Below are 25,302 nucleotides of genomic sequence, written 5' to 3'. Positions count from 1 at the left end.
TATACATATTTTGTAGTTTTATGTTTAAAACATAAAACTACAAAAACATAAAACAAACAAAGACAATAAAACAAACTATTTTCATGTTGTGAAGGGGGAGGAGCCTGAGGTGAAGGGGGAGGAGCCTGAAGTGAAGGAGGTGGAGCCTGAGGTGAAGGAGGAGGAGCCTGAAGTGAAGGAGGAGGAGCCTGAGGTGCGCTGGGTTAAACACTTCTTTATTAATCACTGAGTACAGCCATATGATCACCTGACCAGTATGACACCAGAGCAGCTCAGGCATTCATGACATGTAACCATGGTGATCTGCACCATGTGATCTGCACCATGTGATCTGCACCATGTGATCTGCAGTCTACTAGTAAAATCAGGCTGACCCCAAAGTTACCCCGCCAACCCTCTGACCTGATCCTGGAGGGTGGACAAGGGCCACAGTGGGGCCACAGTGGGACCACAGTGGGGCCACAGAGGGACCACAGTGGGGCCACAGAGGGACCACAGAGGGGCCACAGAGGGGCCACAGTGGGGCCACAGAGGGACCACAGAGGGACCACAGTGGGACCACAGTGGGGCCACAGAGGGACCACAGAGGGACCACAGTGGGACCACAGTGGGGCCACAGAGGGACCACAGTGGGGCCACAGAGGGACCACAGTGGGGCCACAGAGGGGCCACAGAGGGACCACAGAGGGGCCACAGAGGGGCCACAGTGGGGCCACAGAGGGACCACAGAGGGACCACAGTGGGACCACAGAGGGGCAACAGAGGGGCCACAGTGGGGCCACAGAGGGACCACAGTGGGGCCACAGAGGGGCCACAGAGGGGCCACAGAGGGGCCACAGTGGGACCACAGTGGGGCCACAGAGGGACCACAGTGGGGCCACAGAGGGACCACAGTGGGGCCACAGAGGGGCCACAGAGGGGCTCGGGGTTCCGGGACAGTCCAGGTCTTACATTTACCATGACATGAACATGCAGAATTCACAAAGTGTGCGCTCTGCTACTATGCACTTCAAATACAGTTCAAATACACTTCAAATACAGTTTAAATACTACAAATATAAAGACAGGATACACGTTATAAATAGTGTCTTGAGTTAGTACGTTTATCAGCCCTTGGGTGGTGAATGTTCATTCTGTAACAGTCACTGCAGTTTTTGGCTTTGGTTTTGATTGGCTAGCTGGGAGTAGAGGCGGGACTTTAGAAAGCGTGGGTAGCTGTCCGTCAATATGAGGTTGTATATCTGATCCTGGGCCCGTTGAAAGGAGGAGGGGTTTATACGAAGAGAAAGGCTGTGATTGGTCATCTCTCGGACAGCACAGTCAATGTTGACCTGGAAAAACACAACACTTGAGTTTCAGCAGACGTTTGGGTGGACAGTAGGACAGCAGGACAGTAGGACAGTAGGACAGAAGGACAGTAGGACAGCAGGACAGGAGGACAGCAGGACAGTAGGACAACAGGACAGCAGGACAGTAGGACAGTAGAACAGTAAGACAGTAGGCCAGCAGGACAGCAGGACAGTAGGCCAGCAGGACAGCAAGACAGTAGGACAGTAGGACAGTAGGACAATAGGACAGCAGGACAGTAGGACAGCAGGACAGCAGGACAGTAGGACAGCAGGACAGTAGGTGGCGCTGTACAAACCTGTCGCGTGGCGTTGCAGGAGATGAACTCGTTATAAATCCTTGTTGCCTTGGAGACCATCTTCTGAGGACACGTTCTCTTGAACTTCTCCACAGCCAATAAGAAATCCAGATTCTCCTCATTGAACTCTGAGCGCAGGAAGTGACGGAACACGGCCAGGCCATCTACACACACACACACACACACACACACACACACACACATATACACACACACACACACACACACACACAGTTTATTGGGGAAATAATATTGACTTATATTCATCTCCTGGAGACTGATCCTGGCCTAACCCTTAAACCCAATATGATCCTAGAACAGAGGTCAGGGGTCAGGGGTCGGCAATGTTTACCACTCAAAGAGCCATTTGCGCCTGTTTCACACCGTGAAGAAAACTCTTTGATTATTTATTTTTTTAAATTTGCCTTCCTCTCTCTCCGAACGTTGCCGACCCCTGACCTAGAACGTTGCCGACCTCTTACCTAGAACGTTGCCGACCCCTGACCTAGAACGTTGCCGACCCCTGACCTAGAACGTTGCCGACCTCTTACCTAGAACGTTGCCGACCCCTGACCTAGAACGTTGCCGACCCCTGACCTAGAACGTTGCCGACCCCTGACCTAGAACGTTGCCGACCCCTGACCTAGAACGTTGCCGACCCCTGACCTAGAACGTTACCGACCCCTGACCTAGAACGTTGCAGACCTCTTACCTAAAACGTTGCCGACCCCTTACCTAGAACGTTACCGACCCCTGACCTAGAACGTTGCAGACCTCTTACCTAGAACGTTGCCGACCCCTGACCTAGAACGTTACCGACCCCTGACCTAGGTCGTTGCCGACCCCTGACCTAGAACGTTGCCGACCCCTGATCTAGAACGTTGCCGAACCCTGACCTAGAACGTTGCAGACCCCTGACCCCTGACCTAGAACCAAACTGAACCTAAAAGAAGACATAATATGCTTTTGAGCAGATAATTAGTGTTAAACTGGCATCTTTGTCTCAAACGGCTCATATCACAAAGAAGAGTCGCTGTATCGGACCCGCTCGTTATGTTCGCCTTGTTAGCTTTTGAGGCGGGCCGTTTTTTAATGGGGCCGCGGGTCGGAAGCTTGTGTTTTCCTCGTCCAATCATCTCTTGTTCATCTTTTTTGGGATTATGTCGGTCAAACTACATTTTTAGAGCTAGTTTCTGCTGCAGCTGAGCAAGCGCGACCACAGAGCCCATCATCATGTTTGTGCACCGCTCGGATCATGTTTGTGCACCGCTCCCATCATCTCACGCTCCGATCATGTTTGTGCACCGCTCGGATCATGTTTGTGCACCGCTCCCGTACCGATCCTATCATGTTTGGTCACCGCTCGGATCATGTTTGTGCACCGCTCCCATACCGCTCCTATCATGTTTGTGCACCGCTCCCATACCGCTCCTATCATGTTTGTGCACCGCTCGGATCACGTTTGTGCACCGCTCCTATCATGTTTGTGCACCGCTCCCATACCGCTCCTATCATGTTTGTGCACCGCTCGGATCATGTTTGTGCACCGCTCCTATCATGTTTGTGCACCGCTCCCATCATGTTTGTGCACCGCTCCCATCATGTTTCTGCACCGCTCCCATCATGTTTGTGCACCGCTCCCATCATGTTTGTGCACCGCTCCCATCATGTTTGTGCACCGCTCCCATCATGTTTGTGCACCGCTCCCATCATGTTTGTGCGCCGCTCCGATCATGTTTGTGCGCCGCTCCGATCATGTTTCTGCACCGCTCCCATCATGTTTGTGCACCGCTCCCATCATATTTCTGCACCGCTCCCATCATGTTTCTGCACCGCTCCCATCATGTTTGTGCACCGCTCCCATCATGTTTCTGCACCGCTCCCATCATGTTTCTGCACCGCTCCCATTATGTTTGTGCACCGCTCCCATCATGTTTGTGCACCGCTCCGATCATGTTTGTGCGCCGCTCCGATCATGTTTGTGCACCGCTCCCATCATGTTTCTGCACCGCTCCCATCATGTTTGTGCACCGCTCCCATCATGTTTGTGCACCGCTCCCATCATGTTTGTGCACCGCTCCCATCATGTTTGTGCACCGCTCCCATCATGTTTGTGCGCCGCTCCGATCATGTTTGTGCGCCGCTCCGATCATGTTTCTGCACCGCTCCCATCATGTTTGTGCACCGCTCCCATCATATTTCTGCACCGCTCCCATCATGTTTCTGCACCGCTCCCATCATGTTTGTGCACCGCTCCCATCATGTTTCTGCACCGCTCCCATCATGTTTCTGCACCGCTCCCATTATGTTTGTGCACCGCTCCCATCATGTTTGTGCACCGCTCCGATCATGTTTGTGCGCCGCTCCGATCATGTTTGTGCACCGCTCCCATCATGTTTGTGCACCGCTCCGATCATGTTTGTGCGCCGCTCCGATCATGTTTGTGCACCGCTCCCATCATGTTTCTGCACCGCTCCCATCATGTTTGTGCACCGCTCCCATCATGTTTGTGCACCGCTCCCATCATGTTTGTGCGCCGCTCCGATCATGTTTGTGCACCGCTCCGATCATGTTTGTGCGCCGCTCCCATCATGTTTGTGCGCCGCTCCGATCATGTTTGTGCGCCGCTCCGATCATGTTTGTGCATCGCTCCCATCATGTTTCTGCACCGCTCCCATCATGTTTCTGCACCGCTCCCATCATGTTTGTGCACCGCTCCCATCATGTTTGTGCACCGCTCCCATCATGTTTCTGCACCGCTCCCATCATGTTTGTGCACCGCTCCCATCATGTTTGTGCACCGCTCCCATCATGTTTGTGCACCGCTCCCATCATGTTTCTGCACCGCTCCCATCATGTTTGTGCACCGCTCCCATCATGTTTGTGCACCGCTCCCATCATGTTTGTGCACCGCTCCCATCATGTTTGTGCACCGCTCCCATCATGTTTGTGCACCGCTCCCATCATGTTTGTGCGCCGCTCCGATCATGTTTGTGCGCCGCTCCGATCATGTTTGTGCATCGCTCCCATCATGTTTGTGCACCGCTCCCATCATGTTTGTGCACCGCTCCGATCATGTTTGTGCACCGCTCCCATCATGTTTGTGCACCGCTCCGATCATGTTTGTGCACAGCTCCCATCATTTTTGTGCACCGCTCCGATCATGTTTGTGCACCGCTCCGATCATGTTTGTGCAACATGTCCAACAAGGTTTGTTCATTTAGATTCAATTACTTGCTTCACACGCAAATAAACATATGAATCATAAACTAAAGTGTGACTATTGGTTTATGAGTGTGGGCGGGGCTTGGTTTATGAGTGTGGGCGGGGCTTGGTTTATGATTGGATCCATAAATAAATAGCCTAAAAAAAAGGACAAAAATTCACCAATAACTAACACAATAAATATATATCAGTAACGAGACTTTAATGTGGGATTTCTAATCCCGCTTCAGACTGTGTTTCTAACTAAACTTCATCTGGACATGGGCCTGGACACTTACACTGATTGGTTAGAAGAGCGTCCAGCGACTCGGACCACCTCTGGACCTGTTCTGTGGCGGGTCTGAAACAGAAGGTGTGGTCAACAAAAGGTGTGGTCAACAGAAGGTGTGGTCAACAGAAGGTGTGAAGGTGCGGTCAACAGAAGGTGTGAAGGTGCGGTCAACAGAAGGTGCGGTCAACAGAAGGTGTGGTCAACAGAAGGTGCGGTCAACAGAAGGTGCGGTCAACAGAAGGTGTGGTCAACAGAAGGTGTGAAGGTGCGGTCAACAGAAGGTGCGGTCAACAGAAGGTGCGGTCAACAGAAGGTGTGAAGGTGCGGTCAACAGAAGGTGCGGTCAACAGAAGGTGCGGTCAACAGAAGGTGTGGTCAACAGAAGGTGCGGTCAACAGAAGGTGCGGTCAACAGAAGGTGTGGTCAACAGAAGGCGTGGTCAGCAGAAGGTGTGGTCAGCAGAAGGCGTGGTCAGAGCGCGGTGGTGCACACGGTGAAGCACCTGTTGTTCCTCAGGGCCTTTTCCAGGCTGTTGCTGCTGAAGTTGCTGTTGTTTTTTCTTCTCTGGAGAAACGCCAGGCGCACCCTGATGACATCACACACAAAAGGTTTCAGCGCCACCCACCTCTCACCTCTCAGCCAATCAGATGCTGGCGGTACACTTACAGATTCTTGTTCCCCTTTTGGAGTTGTACATGTCCCGCCTCCAGAGCCTGGACACACAAAACTAACTTAAAGGTGGTGTGGACGATTTTTTTCAGCAAATTTTTTATCATATTTCCTCGTGGCGTGGATAAATCATTTGTCCTGCCACGTATCAATCATAAAACGCACCTACCGCTCACCTGCTGCCGCGTGCGGTTCGTGCTCACGTTTCCGCGTGCCTAAGCGCATGGATCTATCATAATATAGTTCCCTCAGTGTACGGGGCAAAATGAAGACGGAGAAAGACAGTTCGAGCTGATGCAGAAGTGGACAGAAATCTACGGGAGACGAGCGATGCGCTCCGTTGGGCTAATAAACAAACGCACGTGTGTGTTGTATCAGTCCGCACGTGGGAGACGCGTAGAGAGGACGCAAAGGGAGGACGTGTAGAGAGGACGCAAAGGGAGGACGCGTGGAGAAGAGGCGTGGAGAGGACGTGTGGAGAGGAGGCGTGGAGAGGACGCGTGGAGAGGACGCAAAGGGAGGACACCTGGAGAGGACGCTAGGACAAGCTACATGTACAAGCTACATGTACACTCTACATGTACAGGCTACATGTACACGCTACATGTACAAGCTACATGTACAAGCTACATGTACACGCTACATGTACACGCTACATGTAAACGCTTCATGTACACGCTACATGTACAAGCTACATGTACAAGTGTCTGCATCATGACACAGACACTATATGTTCTTGTATTAGTATTAATACGGCGCGTTTCAACTCATTAACGCTTTAACTGATTTCAACAAGTTATACCTCATTACGATCGCTTTCACAGTATTACGAGTGCTATTACTTTTGACATTTGAACAACTCGTACTTTTTGCAGTATTTCAAAAATACTTTTTCCCCATTGAAATGAATGGGGCATTAGAATTATTATTCTTTAGATTTTATTCTTTAGACTTTATTCTTTTTGCCACAACTCGGGTATTTTTGACCCCTGAACATCGATGAAAAGTCCCGGCTCACCGAGGCTCTCTCTCTTTCTCCCTGCTCAGGTCTGCGTTCAGCGCAATCTTTCAATGCAATGCAATTTGTCAGGACAAACTATTATTTGAGTCGCAAACTACGGTGAATTACTGAGCTTCGTTTGGTATGTCGCAAAACGCAGCAGAAAACATGGACGGGCGGGAAGGCGGTCGCGCGGGGAGGCGGTCGCGCGGGATGGCGGCGGTCGCGCGGGAAGGCGTTCACGCGAGGAGGCGGTCGCGCGGGAAGGCGTTCACGCAAGGAGGCGGTCGCGCGGGAAGGCGTTCACGCGAGGAGGCGGTCGCGCGGGAAGGCGGTCGCGCGGGAATGCGGTCGCGTGGGAAACCGGTCGCGCGGGATGGCGGTCGCGCGGGAAGGCGGTCGCGCGAGGCGGCGGTCGCGCAGGAAGGCGGTCGCGCGGGTAGGCGGTCGCGCGGGGAGGCGTCGCGCGGGGAGGCGGTCGCACAGGGAGGCGGTCACGCGAGGAGGCGGTCACACGGGAAGGCAGTCGCGCGAGGAGGCGGTCGCACGGGAAGGCGGTCGCGCGGGAAGGCGAGAACCATCATCGCCGCTAGCACAGCTTTAATGTAATTTTTTTTTTTTTTATCTTAAGTAGTACCACCAGTACTACTTACACACATGTAGTACTCTTACACACATGTTATACTTTTACATAAGAACGCAGACACTCGCAATGGCTTCAGCCATTGCATATTATCTAGTTACTTTTTTTCTTTGATAACTTGACGTTCCCGTGTGCTGCTGTGTGACACCTCGGCCTCTGTTTACATTCCACCGTCTCCACGCTCTCATTGAGACTACGTCACGGGGTGGGCGGGGCATACACGCTCTCATTGAGACTACATCACGAGGTGGGTGGGGACACACGCTCTCACTGAGACTACGTCACGGGGTGGGCGGGGACACACGCTCTCACTGAGACTACGTCACGAGGTTGGCGGGGCATACACGCTCTCACTGAGACCACGTCACGGGGTGGGCGGGGACACACGCTCTCACTGAGACTACGTCACAGGGTGGGCGGGGCATACACGCTCTCACTGAGACTACGTCACGGGGTGGGCGGGGCATACACGCTCTCACTGAGACTACGTCACGGGGTGGGCGGGGCATACACGCTCTCACTGAGACTACGTCACGGGGTGGGCGGGGACACACGCTCTCATTGAGACTACGTCACGAGGTGGGCGGGGACACACGCTCTCACTGAGACTACGTCACGAGGTGGGCGGGGACACACGCTCTCATTGAGACAACGTCACGAGGTGGGCGGGGACACACGCTCTCACTGAGACTACGTCACGAGGTGGGCGGGGACACACGCTCTCACTGAGACTACGTCACGAGGTGGGCGGGGACACACGCTCTCATTGAGACAACGTCACGGGGTGGGCGGGGCATACACGCTCTCACTGAGACTACGTCACGGGGTGGGCGGGGCACACGCTCTCATTGAGACTACGTCACGAGGTTGGCGGGGCATACATGCTCTCACTGAGACCACGTCACGGGGTGGGCGGGGACACACGCTCTCACTGAGACTACGTCACAGGGTGGGCGAGGCATACACGCTCTCACTGAGACTATGTCACGGGGTGGGCGGGGCATACACACTCTCACTGAGACTACGTCACGGGGTGGGCGGGGCATACACGCTCTCACTGAGACTACGTCACGGGGTGGGCGGGGACACACGCTCTCATTGAGACTACGTCACGGGGTGGGCGGGGCACACGCTCTCATTGAGACTACGTCACGAGGTTGGCGGGGCATACACGCTCTCACTGAGACCACGTCACGGGGTGGGCGGGGACACACGCTCTCACTGAGACCACGTCACAGGGTGGGCGAGGCATACACGCTCTCACTGAGACTATGTCACGGGGTGGGCGGGGCATACACACTCTCACTGAGACTACGTCACGGGGTGGGCGGGGCATACACGCTCTCACTGAGACTACGTCACGGGGTGGGCGGGGACACACGCTCTCATTGAGACTACGTCACGAGGTGGGCGGGGACACACGCTCTCACTGAGACTACGTCACGAGGTGGGCGGGGACACACGCTCTCATTGAGACAACGTCACGAGGTGGGCGGGGCATACACGCTCTCACTGAGACTACATCACGGGGTGGGCGGGGCCCACGCTCTCATTGAGACTACGTCACGAGGTTGGCGGGGCATACACGCTCTCACTGAGACTACGTCACGAGGTGGGCGGGGACACACGCTCTCATTGAGACAACGTCACGAGGTGGGCGGGGCATACACGCTCTCACTGAGACTACGTCACGGGGTGGGCGGGGACACACGCTCTCACTGAGACTACGTCACGGGGTGGGCGGGGACACACGCTCTCACTGAGACTACGTCACGGGGTGGGCGGGGCACACACGCTCTTATTGAGACTACGTCACGGGGTGGGCGGGGACACACGCTCTCACTGAGACTACGTCACGGGGTGGGCGGGGCATACACGCTCTCACTGAGACTATGTCACGGGGTGGGCGGGGCATACACGCTCTCACTAAGACTACATCACGGGGTGGGCGGGGCATACACGCTCTCACTGAGACTATGTCACGGGGTGGGCGGGGACACACGCTCTCACTGAGACTATGTCACAGTGTGGGCGGGGCATACACGCTCTCACTTAGACTACGTCACGAGGTGGGCGGGGCATGCACGCGCTCACTGAGACTATATGACGGGGTGGGCGGGGCATACACGCTCTCACTGAGACTATGTCACGGGGTGGGTGGGGCATACACGCTCTCACTGAGACTACGTCACGGGGTGGGCGGGGCATACACGCTCTCACTGAGACTACGTCACGGGGTGGGCGGGGCACACGCTCTCACTGAGACTATGTCACGGGTGGGCGGGGCATACACGCTCTCACTGAGACTATGTCACGGGGTGGGCGGGGACACACGCTCTCACTGAGACTACGTCACGGGTGGGCGGGGCATACACGCTCTCACTGAGACTACGTCACGGGGTGGGCGGGGCATACACGCTCTCACTGAGACTACGTCACGGGGTGGGCGTCACAGGTTGGGCGGGGGAGGCAGATGGCTCTTCGCAGGGGTGGGCGGGGTCCAAGGTATGTGTGATATCTTTTAACTTTTATGTTATGGTTGTTGCACAAGACAAATTCAGTTCCATCTGAGGAGGTCCTTGAGAAAGGATCTCGGGAGATGAGGGCTCATCTCTGGGCTAGCGATGCTAAGCTAAGCTACGGAGCAAAGACATTCCAGAGACACGCCCACGCCCAGCTAACTTTTCTCTCCCATAAACAAGAATTCTGTTCCCGTTTTTAGACGTGATTAAAACTGCATCATTCAAACTCAAACAAAGAACCTTTCAGCACCTTCTCAAGTCCAGGACGGTCTCTTCAGCCTCATCGTGAATCAGTGCAACGGCCTTTTTATCTGAGGAACGCCTCAGAGCAGCCGTGCTCTGCCCAGCGTGTGGACCGAGCTGCAGCGTGACCCCTGAGTGACCACTGAGTGACCACTGAGTGACCCCTGAGTGAACCCTGAGTGAACCCTGAGTGACCCCTGAGTGACCCCTGAGTGACCCCTGAGTGACCCCTGGAGGCCACACGGACACACAGGCCGATCTCCTCAGGATCACAGCTGAATGCAGCCTGGCTGATAATATCATCTTAGAACAGACAGATCTAGAACAATCATGTCTGGTGTTTCCATCTGTTATCGACTCATTTACATATTCTAAATTAATTTATCTGTTTAATTATTTGTTCAATAAATCTTCATAAACCACATTTGGTAAAGTGTTCATTCATTTCCAGAAAAGGGCTCAATGTCACGGTTACGTTCTCAAACCTTTAGGTCAACAAGCAAATTATTTTTGATAAATTAATTAATTTGATGATTGAATTATCAAATGTCTAATCTATGGCTGGTGCCCCAAAATACTCTGAAAATATGACCACAAACATGCCCACACTAATGCAGCGTGTCATGTTTGAAATCTTGATCCAATTCTTTAATCGATATCAACCTTGAATGCCCCGCCCTCTTTCATAAATGGAACAACGTTCTTAACTTTACAGTACTTACTATACTTACAGTACTTACAGTACTTACTATACTTACAGTACTTACTATACTTACAGTACTTACAGTACTTACTATACTTACAGTACTTACTATACTTACAGTACTTACAGTACTTACAGTACTTACTATACTTACAGTACTTACAGTACTTACTATACTTACAGTACGTACAGTACTTACTATACTTACAGTACTTACTATACTTACAGTACAGTACTTGTAATAGTAAGAATCCCTTACAGCGCATAGTGCATTTATCTGTAAAATGGCAGTAAACTCTAAATCTCAAACAAATGCAGCTTCTGCTGAAATACATGAAAATCCTTTTAATAAAACAATTATTTAACCAATAGAAAATGAATAACCAAGTGTAAAGGACACACATTTTTCTGTATTGTTTAATATTAATAAAAAACAATAGTATGAGTATAAAATGTATGAGTTGTATGTATATCTATGTGTTTTGAATAGCTTGTTCCCATGGTTACGACCTCTACAGTACCTTAGCTCCATAGAGCAGTTCCAGCGCTCTGTGCAGACTTCCTCCCTCCGTCAGATGCTTCTTCAGTGTCAGCACAGAGGGCCGAGGTATGCTGGAGTTCTCAGGGGCCAGGGGGCTTCTCAGGGGCCACGTCAACAGGACAGGACTATGGGACAGAAGGTGAGGGGACCGGGGCTCCTGGAGAAGTGAGCCCTCAGAGAGAGAGCGGCTTAATCCTATACGACACATGAGATCACATACGGTCAGCACCGGACAACACCTAAGTTAAGACAAGTTATATATATATATATATATATATATATATATATATATATAACTATATATAAGTTATATTCTGGCCTGAAAAAGTATTCCACAAGTGGCTTATATACTGCGAGACCTGGAGCTGGAGAGTTGACGGGCATTTCTGGTTCTCAAAGCAAATTCCCATTCATTTTTTGTTCCATAGAGATAGAAAAGTAACTTTTCTGGTGGAGGCTCTGTGATCTAAATGTGCACGTTTAAAAGAACAAAATAAATCTGCAAAAATAGGCCAAAGTACGTCTGTCGGCGTCGCCATGTTTGTTTAGGTTGGTCCTTTTGACTTCTGTCACATTACTAATTCTTTTGGAGTAAAAATGTGACTAAACTACATTCAGTCAGGTTTAAAGGGCTGATCGTTATGTTCATGGGAGAAAAATGCAATTGTAGAAATGTCCTTTGACGTTACAATGTCCCATATATGTATGAGTTGATTAAATGTTATAATATAATAACTTTAGGTGCAGATTTGACAATGTTGTTTCCAGCTTATATTTGTATTTGATATATAATTATATATAAATAATATATTTGGACTCAAGACAGCGGGTGGTGGAGCTCACCCCAGAAAAGTGACATTGCACGTTTTAGAGTAAAGTGACCATCCCATTTTTATATTCGATGCAAAACTAAAGTATTTACTCTCACAGTAGTTTCCCCGTTACAAGCTTTCCCTTCCCCCGCCCAGAAGAGTGAAGGACCTGATGGGCCGTCCAAGGTGTGTCTGAGTGGCTCCTCGTAGGTGTCCTCAGGCTCGGGGAGGTTAGTGTCCACAGCATCAGGAGCAGTGTCTTCACCCGGCCTCTGGTGCTCTGTGCTCCGGGGCCTCCACACAGGACTGCACAGAGAGGCGGGAGGGGCCCGGGCCAGCAGCTTTGAGGGCCGGTCTCTGAGCTATGAACAAATCAGGCAGATGTTAGTGTCCAGGTGTTGCACTTCCTCTTTCTACCTGTTGGGTTTGACCACTGCGAGCCCCTCCAAGGTCATGCACTTGTTGGTCATTTTCAAGGACAGAGCATAATAATTTGGGACGGTCGTAGAAATTTTGTCTAATCCTCCTCGTCTTTCTTTTTTTATACTTATATTCATTCTTAAGTCTATATTAGCACTGTCAAATTGATCGTGTTATCGCATTAATGCAAAATAATCTTAGATGTCACTTTTTTACGCAAATGAATCTGTTGCTTGATCCAGATGGTGCGTTTAAGAGGTCAGACGGCTCTCTCTTGATTAAATGAAGGTGATTGGTGTTTACGGTCACTGTGCAGCACATGGAGTCTTAAGTTCCTCCGCCACCTCCTCAAAAACAGACACCATTGGCCACAAATTACGTTTAAATTTAAATTTAGTGTTAAAACTGGCTGTTGGTCAGTGAGTCAGTGCCAGGCTCTTCCTGGACTTTACAGTAGGTTTAGTGCCGATTGACCATCTGACCAGCGAGTGTTCTGACCCTCTCCCCAGACACCTCCTCTGCTGCTATTGGGCTATTGTGTCCAGCAGAAGTATTCACATGTTACATTTTAATCCTGTTTAAATAGTAATATATTTAAAGGTGCTATTTATAGGATATCATTTAAAGGTGCAGGTACTACCTCAAAATAGTCCCAGAGCCGTCTTTTAGTGTTTAAAAGGTCAAAAACAGGTCACAGAATAGTCTGTCGGCCAGTTAACAATGAAATCACATAAAAGAGAGTGGACCATTTCAGGTATTTGTATTTTTCTTTTCAAATGTTTTCCTTAAAATGCAGGTTATTCCATAGCAATTGAATTTACTTAAACCTTTCAATAATGATCTGAACAAGGTACCGATTTATTTGACCAATCATAGGTACATGAGTGACCATCGGGGTGTGTTCCCGCTCAGTTGTGTTGCAAGCATTGTGCAATCTTAAAAGAATGATGGAGGCCTCTTAGGAAGACCCTACATGGTTAAACAAACGCAAGGAGAAAACAAACAGTACATAGCTCAAAATTGCAAATGTTTTAGATCCTAGATTAAAGGACCTTAAGACCTGCAGTCTGGCACACCCTTCTGAGTAGCAACTTCTGAGTCTCCAATCTCATGTTTGCTCGAGAGTCTTCATCTGAAGAGGATGAGGATTTCATCAAAAACTGTGTGGGACATTGCAGGGCCGAGCCCACAATTGGCCTAGAGGACAGTACGCCCTGAGCCTTCAAAAGGAGGTGCTGCTGACGTCTCCCACCGTCTGGGAGCTGTTCAAGCAGCACGAGCGCCTAACAATCCTCCTAAAAACCTGAAGTTTAGGCTTAAAGCCAGTGATTGTACTGGCGTGTTATCTACCGTCTGGTTTGTCCATCGTGCGTCGACAGAACTTGGCTCAACTTTGGAAGATCATTTTATGGCTCATGCTGCGTGCTCTTCAGGTTGAAAGCTCTGTGAGTGGTGTTAGGTGAAGGCTTCTTGCATATCAGGATGTGGTGCCTGGTTCATGTAAATATTGCGTTGGGTGCTTTGGTTACAGCAACCCTTTGTCGATTGTGGATTCAAGCATCGGATTAGTAACTCCGTGGTCTCTCCTGAGGTATAAGGCACGTCCGCACCGGCTCCTCTCTCCACTTATCAGACTGCTGGTTCTGGCAGACCTGCAGGACCCTTATTGGACTGTACCAGGGCCAGTCCACTACATGGACCAGTGCAACCACTGGTAGGGCATCTGGCTTAAGTGATCTGGGGACAATCTGGGTTGGGTTAGGGCTAACCCTAGCTAACTAACCCCCTAACCCCCTGTTTTATTTCAGTGAATTGTGTCAAATGGGTCAGCTGTTTAAAGGTGTGAATGTGTGAGTGGGAAGGTAGCCTACTGAATTTTATAAATCCATCCATCCATCCATCCATTTTCCACCGCTTCACTATCCCAGTGACTTCGGGCCTTAGGCGGGGTACATCCTGGACAGTGGCCAACTCGTCGCAGGGACAACACAGAGTCATTACAGAGACATTACAGACGGCCAATTTAGAGTCACCAATTTTGAGCTAACACATGCATGTGTTTGGACGGTGGGAGGAGCCGGAGAACCCGGAGAGAACCCACGGCAACACGGGGAGAACATGCAGACTCCACCCAGAGAGATCATGTGAAGTTGGTCTGGGTTAGGGTTAGGGGGTTAGGGTTAGCCCTAACCCTAACCCTAACCCTAACCCATTTTATAAATGAAAATCCAAATGTTTTGTTATTTATCCTGAACTTAAATGTAATAAATGTGTAAGTTTGTCTATATGTGAGTCTCCTGGTCCACTCGGTCACAGCTCTGTGAGGTCAAAGCCTTGACCACTGTAAGTGTCCCTGGCACTAATTCAATCCAGTGGAGCGTTGTCTGAAAATAATCAAGTAAATAACTGTTTATTTAACCCATTAATTGGAGCTTTTGGGTGAAATAATGTTTTCGCCCCTTTCGTCACAGTTATATAGCCTCGCACACACATACTTGGCCTCACGAGCCACGTCAGTACGTTGTGAAAGGTTCTTCTCTCTCTCTGGACATGACTTACAGAGAGATAATTTTCTTCTAAAAATGTGAACAGGATTGAATGTTTAAGCACTTGCCTCACTAAAAATAATTAAGGTTAGATAAGCAGGTACTAAAGTTGAGTTTTAACCTACTGTAATTGTTGCTCTGGTTTGTTAATTGCGCCTTATGTTTTTGCACTGTTGCGATGTTTTAATCATTCGTATTAAATGTTTTTTCCAAAAACCTCTCCCTCACCCTCTATTTCTCCGGTTGGTTCCATTACCATTAAGTCTGTATCTGGAAGTCCCAGAGGACCTTGGCTCAGTCGTTTTCCACCTTTGGAGGTGTTTCCACTTTGTCCTTGGGGTCTTCAGCTCGTGCTCTGCACAGATGTTTCTTACACTGTGTCAGCTCCTGGTGATGGAGCTCCATGTGTGATGTCCCTGCAGCATCTGCACCTGCAGTTATGTGTGGGATGGTCTCAGGGCCCTTTGCACAGCTACACCTTGGGTCTTGTCTCAGGGCCCTTTGCACAGCTACACCTTGGGTCTTGTCTCAGGGCCCTTTGCACAGCTACACCTTGGGTCTTGTCTCAGGGCCCTTTGCACAGCTACACCTTGGGTCTTGTCTCAGGGCCCTTTGCACAGCTACACCTTGGGTCTTGTCTCAGGGCCCTTTGCGCAGCTACACCTTGGGTCTTGTCTGATGTGGTAGATCAGGGCCTCTGTCCTTCAGACCGGCTCTTTCTAGCCATTGGTAGGATTTGGTGATATCAGCCACTTCAGTTATGTTCCTGTGGAACTCAAGAACATGAGTACGTTCTTCACAAGTACGTCTTTGCTGAGAACACGAGATGTGCGGACTTTGGGAGAACGGGAGCCCGAGTACGGAGCATGCATGCTTCAATCAATCAATCAATCATTCAATCAATCAATCAATCAATCAACCTTTATTTATAGAGCCCTTTACAACACTTAAAGTGACCAAAATGTTTCACAATCAAATCAAGGCAATATAAAACATAGAACTAAATAAAAACAAACTGTACAAAATACTTATAAAATACTTATACTGTCACTGGGATAGGCTCCAGTCACCCGCGGGTTAGGGTTAGAGTTAGGGTTAGGGTTAGAGTTAGCCCCTTTGACCCCGAAAGGGAACAAGTTGGAGGGTTAGGGTTAGGGTTAGGGTTAGGGTTAGGGTTAGGGTTAGGGTAACCCTAACCCTAGGTAACCCTAACCCGTTACCTAACCCTAACCCTAACCCTAACCCTAACCCTAACCCTAACCCTAACCAAAATGGATGTACAAAATAAAGTGGATTTGCATTATAGTGTTTAAAGTCTAAATAAAAACGTTTTTAGCCTAGATTTAAAAAGGTTAAAATCTGTGATGGTGATCATGTCGGGGGGGCTCATGTCGGGGGCTCATGTCGGGGGGGCTCATGTCGGGGGCTCATGTCGGGGGCTCATGTCGGGGGCTAATGTCGGGGGCTCATGTCGGGGGCTCATGTCGGGGGCTCATGTCGGGGGGGCTCATGTCGGGGGGGCTCTTGTCGGGGGGGCTCATGTCTGGGGCTAATGTCGGGGGCTCATGTCGGGGGGGCTCATGTCGGGGGCTCATGTCGGGGGCTCATGTCGGGGGGGCTCATGTCGGGGGGCTCATGTCGGGGGCTCATGTCGGGGGTTCATGTCGGGGGGGCTCATGTCGGGGGCTCATGTCGGGGGGGCTCATGTCGGGGGCTCATGTCGGGGGGCTCATGTCGGGGGGGCTCATGTCGGGGGCTCATGTCGGGGGCTCATGTCGGGGGGGCTCATGTCGGGGGCTCATGTCGGGGGCTCATGTCGGGGGGGGCTCATGTCGGGGGGCTCATGTCGGGGGCTCATGTCGGGGGCTCATGTCGGGGGGGCTCATGTCAAGGGGGGCTCATGTCGGGGGCTCATGTCGGGGGCTCATGTCGGGGGCTCATGTCGGGGGGGCTCATGTCGGGGGGGCTCATGTCGGGGGCTCATGTCGGGGGCTCATGTCGGGGGTCATGTCGGGGGCTCATGTCGGGGGGGCTCATGTCGGGGGGGCTCATGTCGGGGGCTCATGTCGGGGGGCTCATGTCGGGGGCTCATGTCGGGGGGGCTCATGTCGGGGGGCTCATGTCGGGGGGGCTCATGTTGGGGGGGCTCATGTCGGGGGCTCATGTCGGGGGGCTCATGTTGGGGGGGCTCATGTCGGGGGGCTCATGTCGGGGGCTCATGTCGTGGGCTCATGTCGGGGGCTCATGTCGGAGGGTTCATGTCGGGGGGGCTCATGTTGGGGGGGCTCATGTCGGGGGGCTCGTGTTGGGGGGGCTCATATCGGGGGGGCTCATGTCGGGGGCTCATGTCGGGGGGGCTCATTTCGGGGGGCAGTTTGTCCAGAGTCTGGGACCAGCGACAGAGAAAGCTCGGTCACCCCAGTGCTTGAGTCTGGCTCTGGGGACGTCCAGCAGAAGCTAAACTGTCGACCTTAGAGACCTTAGAGTCCTTAGAGACCTTAGAGTCCTTAGAGACTTTAGAGTCCTGCTTGTGTCAGGAGCAGACAGGAGCTCAGACAGATAAGGAGGTGTCAGGCCATTTAAAGTTTTGTTTTAAAAACAAAAAGTAAAATTTTAAAATCTATTCTAAAAGAAACAGAAGCCAGTAAAGAGTAAAAAGAAGCGGGTGATATTCTGACCTCTGACCGCTGGTGTTGGTCAGAAAAGGCGTGGCAGCGTTCTGTACGAGCTGAAGGCGGCTGAGGGTGACTGGGACACGCCCACATAAAGTGCAACTATTCTTGAGCTGATAAAAGCATGAATCGTCCTTTCAAGGTCGGCGAGCTCCTTAAAGAGCTCCTCAAAGAGCTCCTCCTTAAAGAGCTCCTCCTTAAAGAGCTCCTTAAAGAGCTCCTCCTTAAAGAGCTCCTCCTTAAAGAGCTCCTCCTTAAAGAGCTCCTCAAAGAGCTCCTCCTTAAAGAGCTCCTTCTTAAAGAGCTCCTCAAAGAGCTCCTCCTTAAAGAGCTCCTCCTTAAAGAGCTCCTCAAAGATCTCCTCCTTAAAGAGCTCCTCAAGGAGCTCATCCTTGAAGAGCTCCTTAAAGAGCTCCTTAAAGAGCTCCTCAAAGAGCTTCTCCTTAAAGAGCTCCTCAAAGAGCTCCTCCTTAAAGAGCTCCTCAAAGAGCTCCTCAAAGAGTTCCTCCTTAAAGAGCTCCCTAAAGAACTCCTTAAAGAGCTCCTTAAAGAGCTCCTCAAAGAGCTCCTCAAATAGCTCCTCCTTAAAGAGCTCCTCAAAGAGCTCCTTAAAGAGCTCCTCAAAGAGCTCGAGCTCCTCAAAGAGCTCCTACTTAAAGAGCTCCTCAAAGAGCTCCTCCTTAAAGAGCTCCTTCTCTCTCTGCTGTATCTGCTGCATGACAATATAACCGCCATAAAACAACAACAACAACAACAACAACAACAAACGCTGACGGTGGATTATTGAGCCTTGTTTGGATATTACGGCAACATAGAGGAACGCCTCGGTCCGTATGACGGGGAAAAGGAAGAGGAGGCGTGACCTGGTCGGTGACGATATGAACAGCGGGGAGGACTCCCCTGGAGCCACTGATCCTGTGCAGCGTAGGGCGTCTTCTTGCTCGTCTATGGAGGGCTCTCTCAGTGAGGAGCAGGGCGGGGGGGTTGCAGATATCGGGGATGTGAGTTCAAAGTGTAAGGTGTTCATAAAGCTCGCGCAGGATAATGCGTCCTTTAAGGGGTGGGATCCGATGGCGTTGACAAGGAGCCTGACTGTAGCTGTGGGAGTGGTCAAGCATGCGAGTGTCCTTAGGGATGGCTCGCTGCTGGTCGTGTGCAAGGACGTGGCTCAGCAAAGGAAGGCGATTGAAGCTAAGTGTTTGGGTGGGAAGGACATTCTTGTGTCTGATGCTGTAAGAGGCACGGTCAGGGGAGTTATCGTAGGCGTCCCTACAACGACATCTGTGGATGACATAAAGGAGAATTTGACTGGAGCTAAGGTGGTGGATGCTAGGCGGTTGAAGGTGACCCGGGATGGGGTAAGGTGTGACAGCCTGTCGATAATGATTAGATTTGAAGGTGAGATCCTGCCTCGTGTGGTGTGCGTTGGGTACATGCGCTATGGCGTACGCCCATATGTTCCGCCGCCCCTGCGTTGCTTCAAGTGCCAGCGCTTTGGGCATATTGCAGCGGTCTGTAGAGGGAAGCAGAGGTGTGGTAAATGTGCAGGAGACCACGAGTATGAGAAGTGTGACGAAGGAGCTAAACTCAAGTGCTGTAACTGTGGGGGAGAGCATAGCTCTGCCTACGGGGATGCGTGTTCAGCAAGAGGGCTGCTGAGGTGCAAAAAGTTAGAGCCTCTCAAGGCATATCCTACGCGGATGCGGTCAAGAAGGTGTCTGGTAGTCAGGTGAAGGTGGATGCAGTGCGGGCTGCCAGTGCTGCTGGTGACCTAGGCGACAGGGGAGGGGGCAGCGTTGCCCGCGGCCAGGGGGAGGTCCCCACTGGGATCCCTGTGAGTGTGGCTTCCACGGGCAAAGGCCCTGTGGGTGCGGAGGATGTACTGGTTGTGAAGAGGAAAGATTTCTTCCTCTTTATGGTGGAAGTGATTAACTGTACTGGTCAAACCAAGAAGAGATCCGAAAAGACTAGGATCATCGCTAAGGCTGCAGGGAAATACTTTGGAGCTGGGGGTCCCGAGTGGACGGAGATAGAGGATGCGCTGCGGGAAAGCACCCTGCCCCATTCTGGCAGTGGGAGTGGGGGGGCTCCCGATGCGCCGTCAGGTTCCGGGGGCTCATAATGGCGGTGGTTGTCTTGCAATGGAATGCGCGTAGTCTTCGTGCTAATGGCCAGGAATTTAAGCATTTTGTCTCTACCTTGTTGAACAAGCCTCACGTTATGTGCGTGCAGGAGACTTGATTACAACCTAGGTGGGTTTTTGGGATACAAGGGTATGTGTGTGTTAGGAATGATAGGGAGCAGGGTAGAGGTGGAGGTGTGGCTGTGTTTGTCCGAGATGACCTAAATTACGTTGATGTCAGTGTGAGTAAAGCTCCGGAGGCTCTGGCGGTGAGGGTCTGGCTGGGTGGTGAAGCTGTTACTGTGGTTAACCTTTATAATCCGTGTGGTGAGTTAACGTTAGAGTCCTTACATAGTATCGATAAGGATGTTCGGGGAAAGGCCATGTGGTGTGGGGATTTTAATGCGCATAGCGCTTTGTGGGGCGGTAGTGGTACCGATAGGTATGGGCAGGTGGTAGAGGGTTTTATCAATCAAAGGGAGTTGGTTTGTCTGAATGATGGGAGTGGGACCCGCTATGATATGGGGACCGGTACGGAAAGTGCAATAGATCTTACGCTTGTGTCCAAGGAGTTAGTAGTTGGGAGGTTCTTGGTAATCTTTCTTTTGGTAGCGATCACTATCTAGTCCGCACCGAGATTGGCTTTGGGAGCTGTGTGGTCAGGGGGACGAGGATCCAGAGGTGGCAGTTGGCAAGGGCGAACTGGGGGGCTTTTCTGAGGAAAGCTGATGATGGTTCTAGGGTTCTGCAGGAAGGAGGATTGACTCAGGTGGATGATCTCAATAGTGCAATTGTCTCGCTCATCACGCAGTCAGCTGTAGGCACGATTCCTAAGAGTGGTGGTAGTGGACATAGGAAGCGGGTGCCGTGGTGGAATGAAGCATGTGGTTATGCTGTTAGGGCGAGAAATGCGGCGTTTTGCCGGCTAAGGGTTACCCACACTGAGGGTGCCCTCATTGACGACAAGAGGGCCCGCGCTGTTGTGCGGAAAACTGTAAGAACGGCCAAGAGTGCCTGTTGGAGGCGGTATTGTTCCGAAATTGGGAGAGAAACGCGTCTCGGGGATGTTTGGGGGATGATTAAGCGGATGATTAAGCGGATGCATGGGGTTGAGCGCCGTCACGGGACCCCGGTCCTAATACAGAATGGTGTTGAAGCAGTCAGCGACGTTGACAAAGCTGAACTGTTGGCCAGCACCTTTGTGTCGGTGCACAGCTCTGACAATCTCTCACCTGCGGAAAGGCACTACAGGGAGAGTACTTTGGCCCAGAATTCTGAGCTGATTGGGCACCAGCCTTCGACTCAAGATGACCTTGACCTTCCGTTTAGATGGTTTGAGCTAAGGAGAGCACTTTCTAAGGCGAAACAGACAGCCCCGGGTAAAGATGAGGTGTGCTATGACATGCTCTCTCATTTGACTGATGACACGCTTGGGCTAGTCCTGGGTCTTTTCAACCGTGTTTGGGATTCAGGTTGTGTTCCATCTGCGTGGAAACAGTCTACGGTGGTGCCGGTTCTGAAGCCGGGTAGACCAGCGTCTGACCCTTCAAGTTATAGGCCGATTGCCTTGACGTCGCAGCTCGGGAAAACGATGGAGCGCATGGTTACCGAGCGGTTGGATTACTTCTTGGAGAGTCAGGGTTTGCTTCCCGCGCACCAGAGTGGTTTCCGTAGGGGCAGGAACACCATGGATTCCGTGTTGTGTTTGGAATCTGATATCCAGCTGGCCAGGGCTCAGAAAGAAAAGGTTATTGCGGTGCTCTTTGATGTGGAGAAGGCGTACGATATGGTTTGGAAGGATGGGCTCCTCATTAAGCTGCGGAAGTGTGGTGTGAAGGGTAAACTGTTTAACTGGGTCCGGAGCTTTCTGTCTGGCAGGCGTATCCAAACCAGAGTGGGCGCTGCTTACTCTGGGGTCTATGAGGTAGAGAATGGGAGAGATTGGGTGTAGCCCAATCTTGTTCAATGTTATGATTAAGGGCATCTTTGACGACGTGGATGGGTCTGTTGGGAGGAGCCTTTATGCTGATGATGGCGCTCTATGGGTGAGAGGGAGGAATCTCCGGTTTTACGAGGCGAAACTGCAAAGGGCAATACAGCAGGTGGAGCAGTGGACCCTGAAGTGGGGGTTTAAACTGTCTGTACGGAAGTCTCAAGTGATCTGTTTCTTCAATGGGTATAGGGACGTCTCCCTTCGACTGCATGGGCAGGTGCTCGAACAGGTCAGGGAGGTGAGGTTCTTGGGGGTCACCTTTGACGAGAGGCTTAGTTGGCGTCAGCACATTGATGAGGTCAATGGTAAATGCAAAAGGGTGAATAACTTGCTTCGTTGTCTATCCGGCCAGGACTGGGGGGCCAGCAGAAGGTCGCTCCTGGGTATTTATCGGGCCGTCATGAGGGCGGCTATTGATTATGGCTGTATAGCCTACATGTCTGCGGCTGAGACTAACTTAAGGAAGCTTGATGTGGAGCAAGCCCAGGCCTTGCGCATCTGCTGTAGGGCTTTTAGGACCTCCCCTGTCTCGGCGCTGCAGGTTGAGTTGGGGGACTTGCCGTTACGGCTCCGGAGGCTAGAACTTCTGTTGGCTTACTGGGTGAATGTGCAAGGTCATACGAGCTCTCACCCGGTGAGGGACTTTCTCAGGGTTGATGGGGGGCAGAACGAGGCTGGCAGTATGGTTTTTAGCCAGGTAGGAAATGCGAAGGCGCGGCTTGCGGGGGTTGGTGATCTGCGTGTGAGCCCGTCGGTGGCTTTGTCTGCTATAGCTCCGTGGAAGTTTGTCCCGGCTCCTGTTAATGTTAGCTTGCATGGCAAGCTTAGAGGAGTCGCTGGGAGGGCACCGCAGCTTGCCGTTCAAGCGCTCATCGATAAGCACTCAGGTGATGTGTTTATTTATACCGACGGGTCTAGGGATCCTGAGAGTGGGCGTACTGGCGCCGCTTATTTTGTGCCTGACCTGGGGCTGGCGGTCAAGAAGAGGTTGACAGATCGCCTTTCTGTTTTCACGTCGGAATTCATAGCGATACGGTTGGCATTGGAATGGGCGGAATCTGCTTTGCAGTGTTGCGGCATTGTGGTGGCCTCTGACAGCATTTCTCCATTGCAAAGCATTAAATCTGGGAAATCGGATTGCAGACAGGATGTGTTGAATGGCATCTTCTGTCTGATGCTCTCCCTGTCCAGGAAGAATGTGAGGGTTTCCTTCATTTGGGTCCCTGCGCATGGGAGTGGATGGTAACGAAATGGCTGATACACTGGCTAAACGTTCCCTTAGGCGGCCATCAATTGATGTGGCGGTTGAGTTAAGCAAATCTGAAATCAAGCCCGTTATCAAGAGTCATGTGGTCGGCCTTTGGCAGGAATTTTGGAGCCACTGTGTTACTGGACGGCATCTCTATCACATACAGGGTAGTGTGGGTCCTTGCGGGTCTATGGGCAGGAACGCGTGGGAGGAAAGGGCCTTCGCCCGCATGAGGATTGGCCATACTGGACTCAATTGGTCACTGAGTAGGATAGGCAAACATCCGACCGGTCTGTGTGGTCACTGTCGGGTGCCAGAGACTGTCGAGCATGTGCTGATTTGCTGTGAGGCTTATGATAGAGAAAGGGCCGGGTTGGCCTTGTGGTTTCGGAATAATGGGCGGGAGTTCAATCTGCGGAACGTTCTGGCGATCCAGTCACAGGGTTTGTGTCAGGCTGTGGTTGCTTACTTATGTGTACAATTGCTTCATTATGTGTACAATTCATTTTAAAATAATTATTTCAACCGTAACATTTTTTAATACATTTTTTGTCTCTAAAACACAAGTTATTCTCTTTTGCCACCACAGACATTGTTGATTCATTTCTCCCTGTGGCCCTCAGAGGCAACTGTTGTTGTGATTTTGGGCCTTACAAAAATAAATTGTTGTTGTTGTTGTTGTTGTTGTTTTATGGCGGTTGGCATCCAAGTGTTGCATTACCGCCAGACTTTATTCCTCAGACTTTGTCGTAGTCCTCAGACTCTGTCGTAGTCCGTAAAAGTACTCCTTCCATTGCTTTGGTGTTACAAAGCCCATGAGGTCATGATATGTCTTTGTGACCGGCTTTATTCCAGGGAGACTCTTCTTCATCTTCCTCTCCTTCTTTGACGTTCGGTGCTTCCACCGTACAGCTTTATTCTTCAGGCTTCATTCTATAGGCTTTAATATGTCCACTGATGTCGCCGCTTGGTAGCCGTGCATCTACGAGACTGGGCGAGGACAGGAGACCACCCCCACCCCCATCTCGTCACTCTGATCACTCTGACTCCCCACAAGCAGACCCCCATCACTCCGACTCCCATTTAGCGCCTTTAGCCTGTTTTCTATATCTGCCCAATCAAGCTCCTTTGTTCCAAGGAATCTCCCTGCAGCTTTAGCAATGATCCTGATCCTTTCAGTTCTGCTTTGAGTCTGAGCAGCACAGTTTACAACATCCACCATAAAGAGTACAAAATCCTCTCTATCCACAACCAGGGTATTCTCATTAATTCTGGAACCTGCACACTTGGGACCTCCACTCTTGAAACCTTCACACTTCTTGGGAGCCACGCTGGCCTCTCTCATTTCGCCCTGGCTGGGAGCAGCGCTGGCTCCTCTCTCTGTATTTACTCTAAACTCGTTACTTGAAACTTTCTTGACTGCATCTGCATAGGATATACCTTGAGAGACCTTTATTTTCTGCACCTCAGCAGCTCTTTTGCTAAACCTGCATCCCCCGTAGGCAGAGCTATGTTCTTCCCCACAGTTACAGCACTTCAGTTTTGCACCCACGTCACACTTCCCATACTCATGATCTCCTGCACATTTACCACACCTTTGCCTCCCACTACAGACCGCTGCAATATGCCCAAAGCGCTGGCACTTAAAGCAACGCAGGGGCGGCGGAACATATGGCCTGACGCTATAGCACATGTACCCAATGAACACCTTACTAGGCAGGCACCTCCCTTCAAGTGTTACCATTACCGACAAGCTGTCACATCTTACCCCAAACCGGGTCACCTTCAAACGCCTAGCGTCCACCACCGTAACTCCCGTCAAATTCTCCTTAACTTCATCCACAGACGTCGCCGTAGGTACACCTACGATAACTCCTCTGACCGTGTTTCTTTCAGCATTAGACACAAGAATGTCCTTTCCACCCAGACGTTTAGTTCCAATCGCCTTCCGTTGCTGAGCCGCGTCCTTGCACACGACCAGCAGCGAGCCATCTCTAAGGACACTCGCACTCTTGATCACTCCCAC

At 51.2% G+C, this 25,302-nt stretch overlaps 1 protein-coding gene across 1 annotated transcript in view; it reads right to left on the bottom strand.

Annotated features, from left to right (window-relative positions):
• Nucleotides 1-1,074: 1,074 nt before the first annotated feature.
• LOC140368267 (regulator of G-protein signaling 3-like) overlaps nucleotides 1,075-25,302 on the bottom strand; it is a gene marked incomplete at its 5' end in the record, with an annotated part of 139,926 nt that continues 115,698 nt past the window's right edge. Inside the window, 7 exons of the mRNA XM_072455234.1 lie at nucleotides 1,075-1,331; nucleotides 1,646-1,809; nucleotides 5,149-5,210; nucleotides 5,644-5,727; nucleotides 5,808-5,854; nucleotides 11,443-11,657; nucleotides 12,444-12,636. Coding sequence (XP_072311335.1) covers nucleotides 1,143-1,331; nucleotides 1,646-1,809; nucleotides 5,149-5,210; nucleotides 5,644-5,727; nucleotides 5,808-5,854; nucleotides 11,443-11,657; nucleotides 12,444-12,636 — 954 coding nt within the window. The remainder of the gene's footprint in view (nucleotides 1,332-1,645; nucleotides 1,810-5,148; nucleotides 5,211-5,643; nucleotides 5,728-5,807; nucleotides 5,855-11,442; nucleotides 11,658-12,443; nucleotides 12,637-25,302) is intronic.

Source organism: Eucyclogobius newberryi, unplaced genomic scaffold, assembly GCF_026437365.1.
Source record: "Eucyclogobius newberryi isolate DKJ021-1_F unplaced genomic scaffold, fEucNew1.0.hap1 SCAF_2, whole genome shotgun sequence".
NCBI classification, from domain to species: domain Eukaryota; kingdom Metazoa; phylum Chordata; class Actinopteri; order Gobiiformes; family Gobiidae; genus Eucyclogobius; species Eucyclogobius newberryi.
The sequence above is the reverse complement of the archived record's forward strand: the minus strand, read 5'-3'. Positions and strand labels throughout refer to the sequence as shown.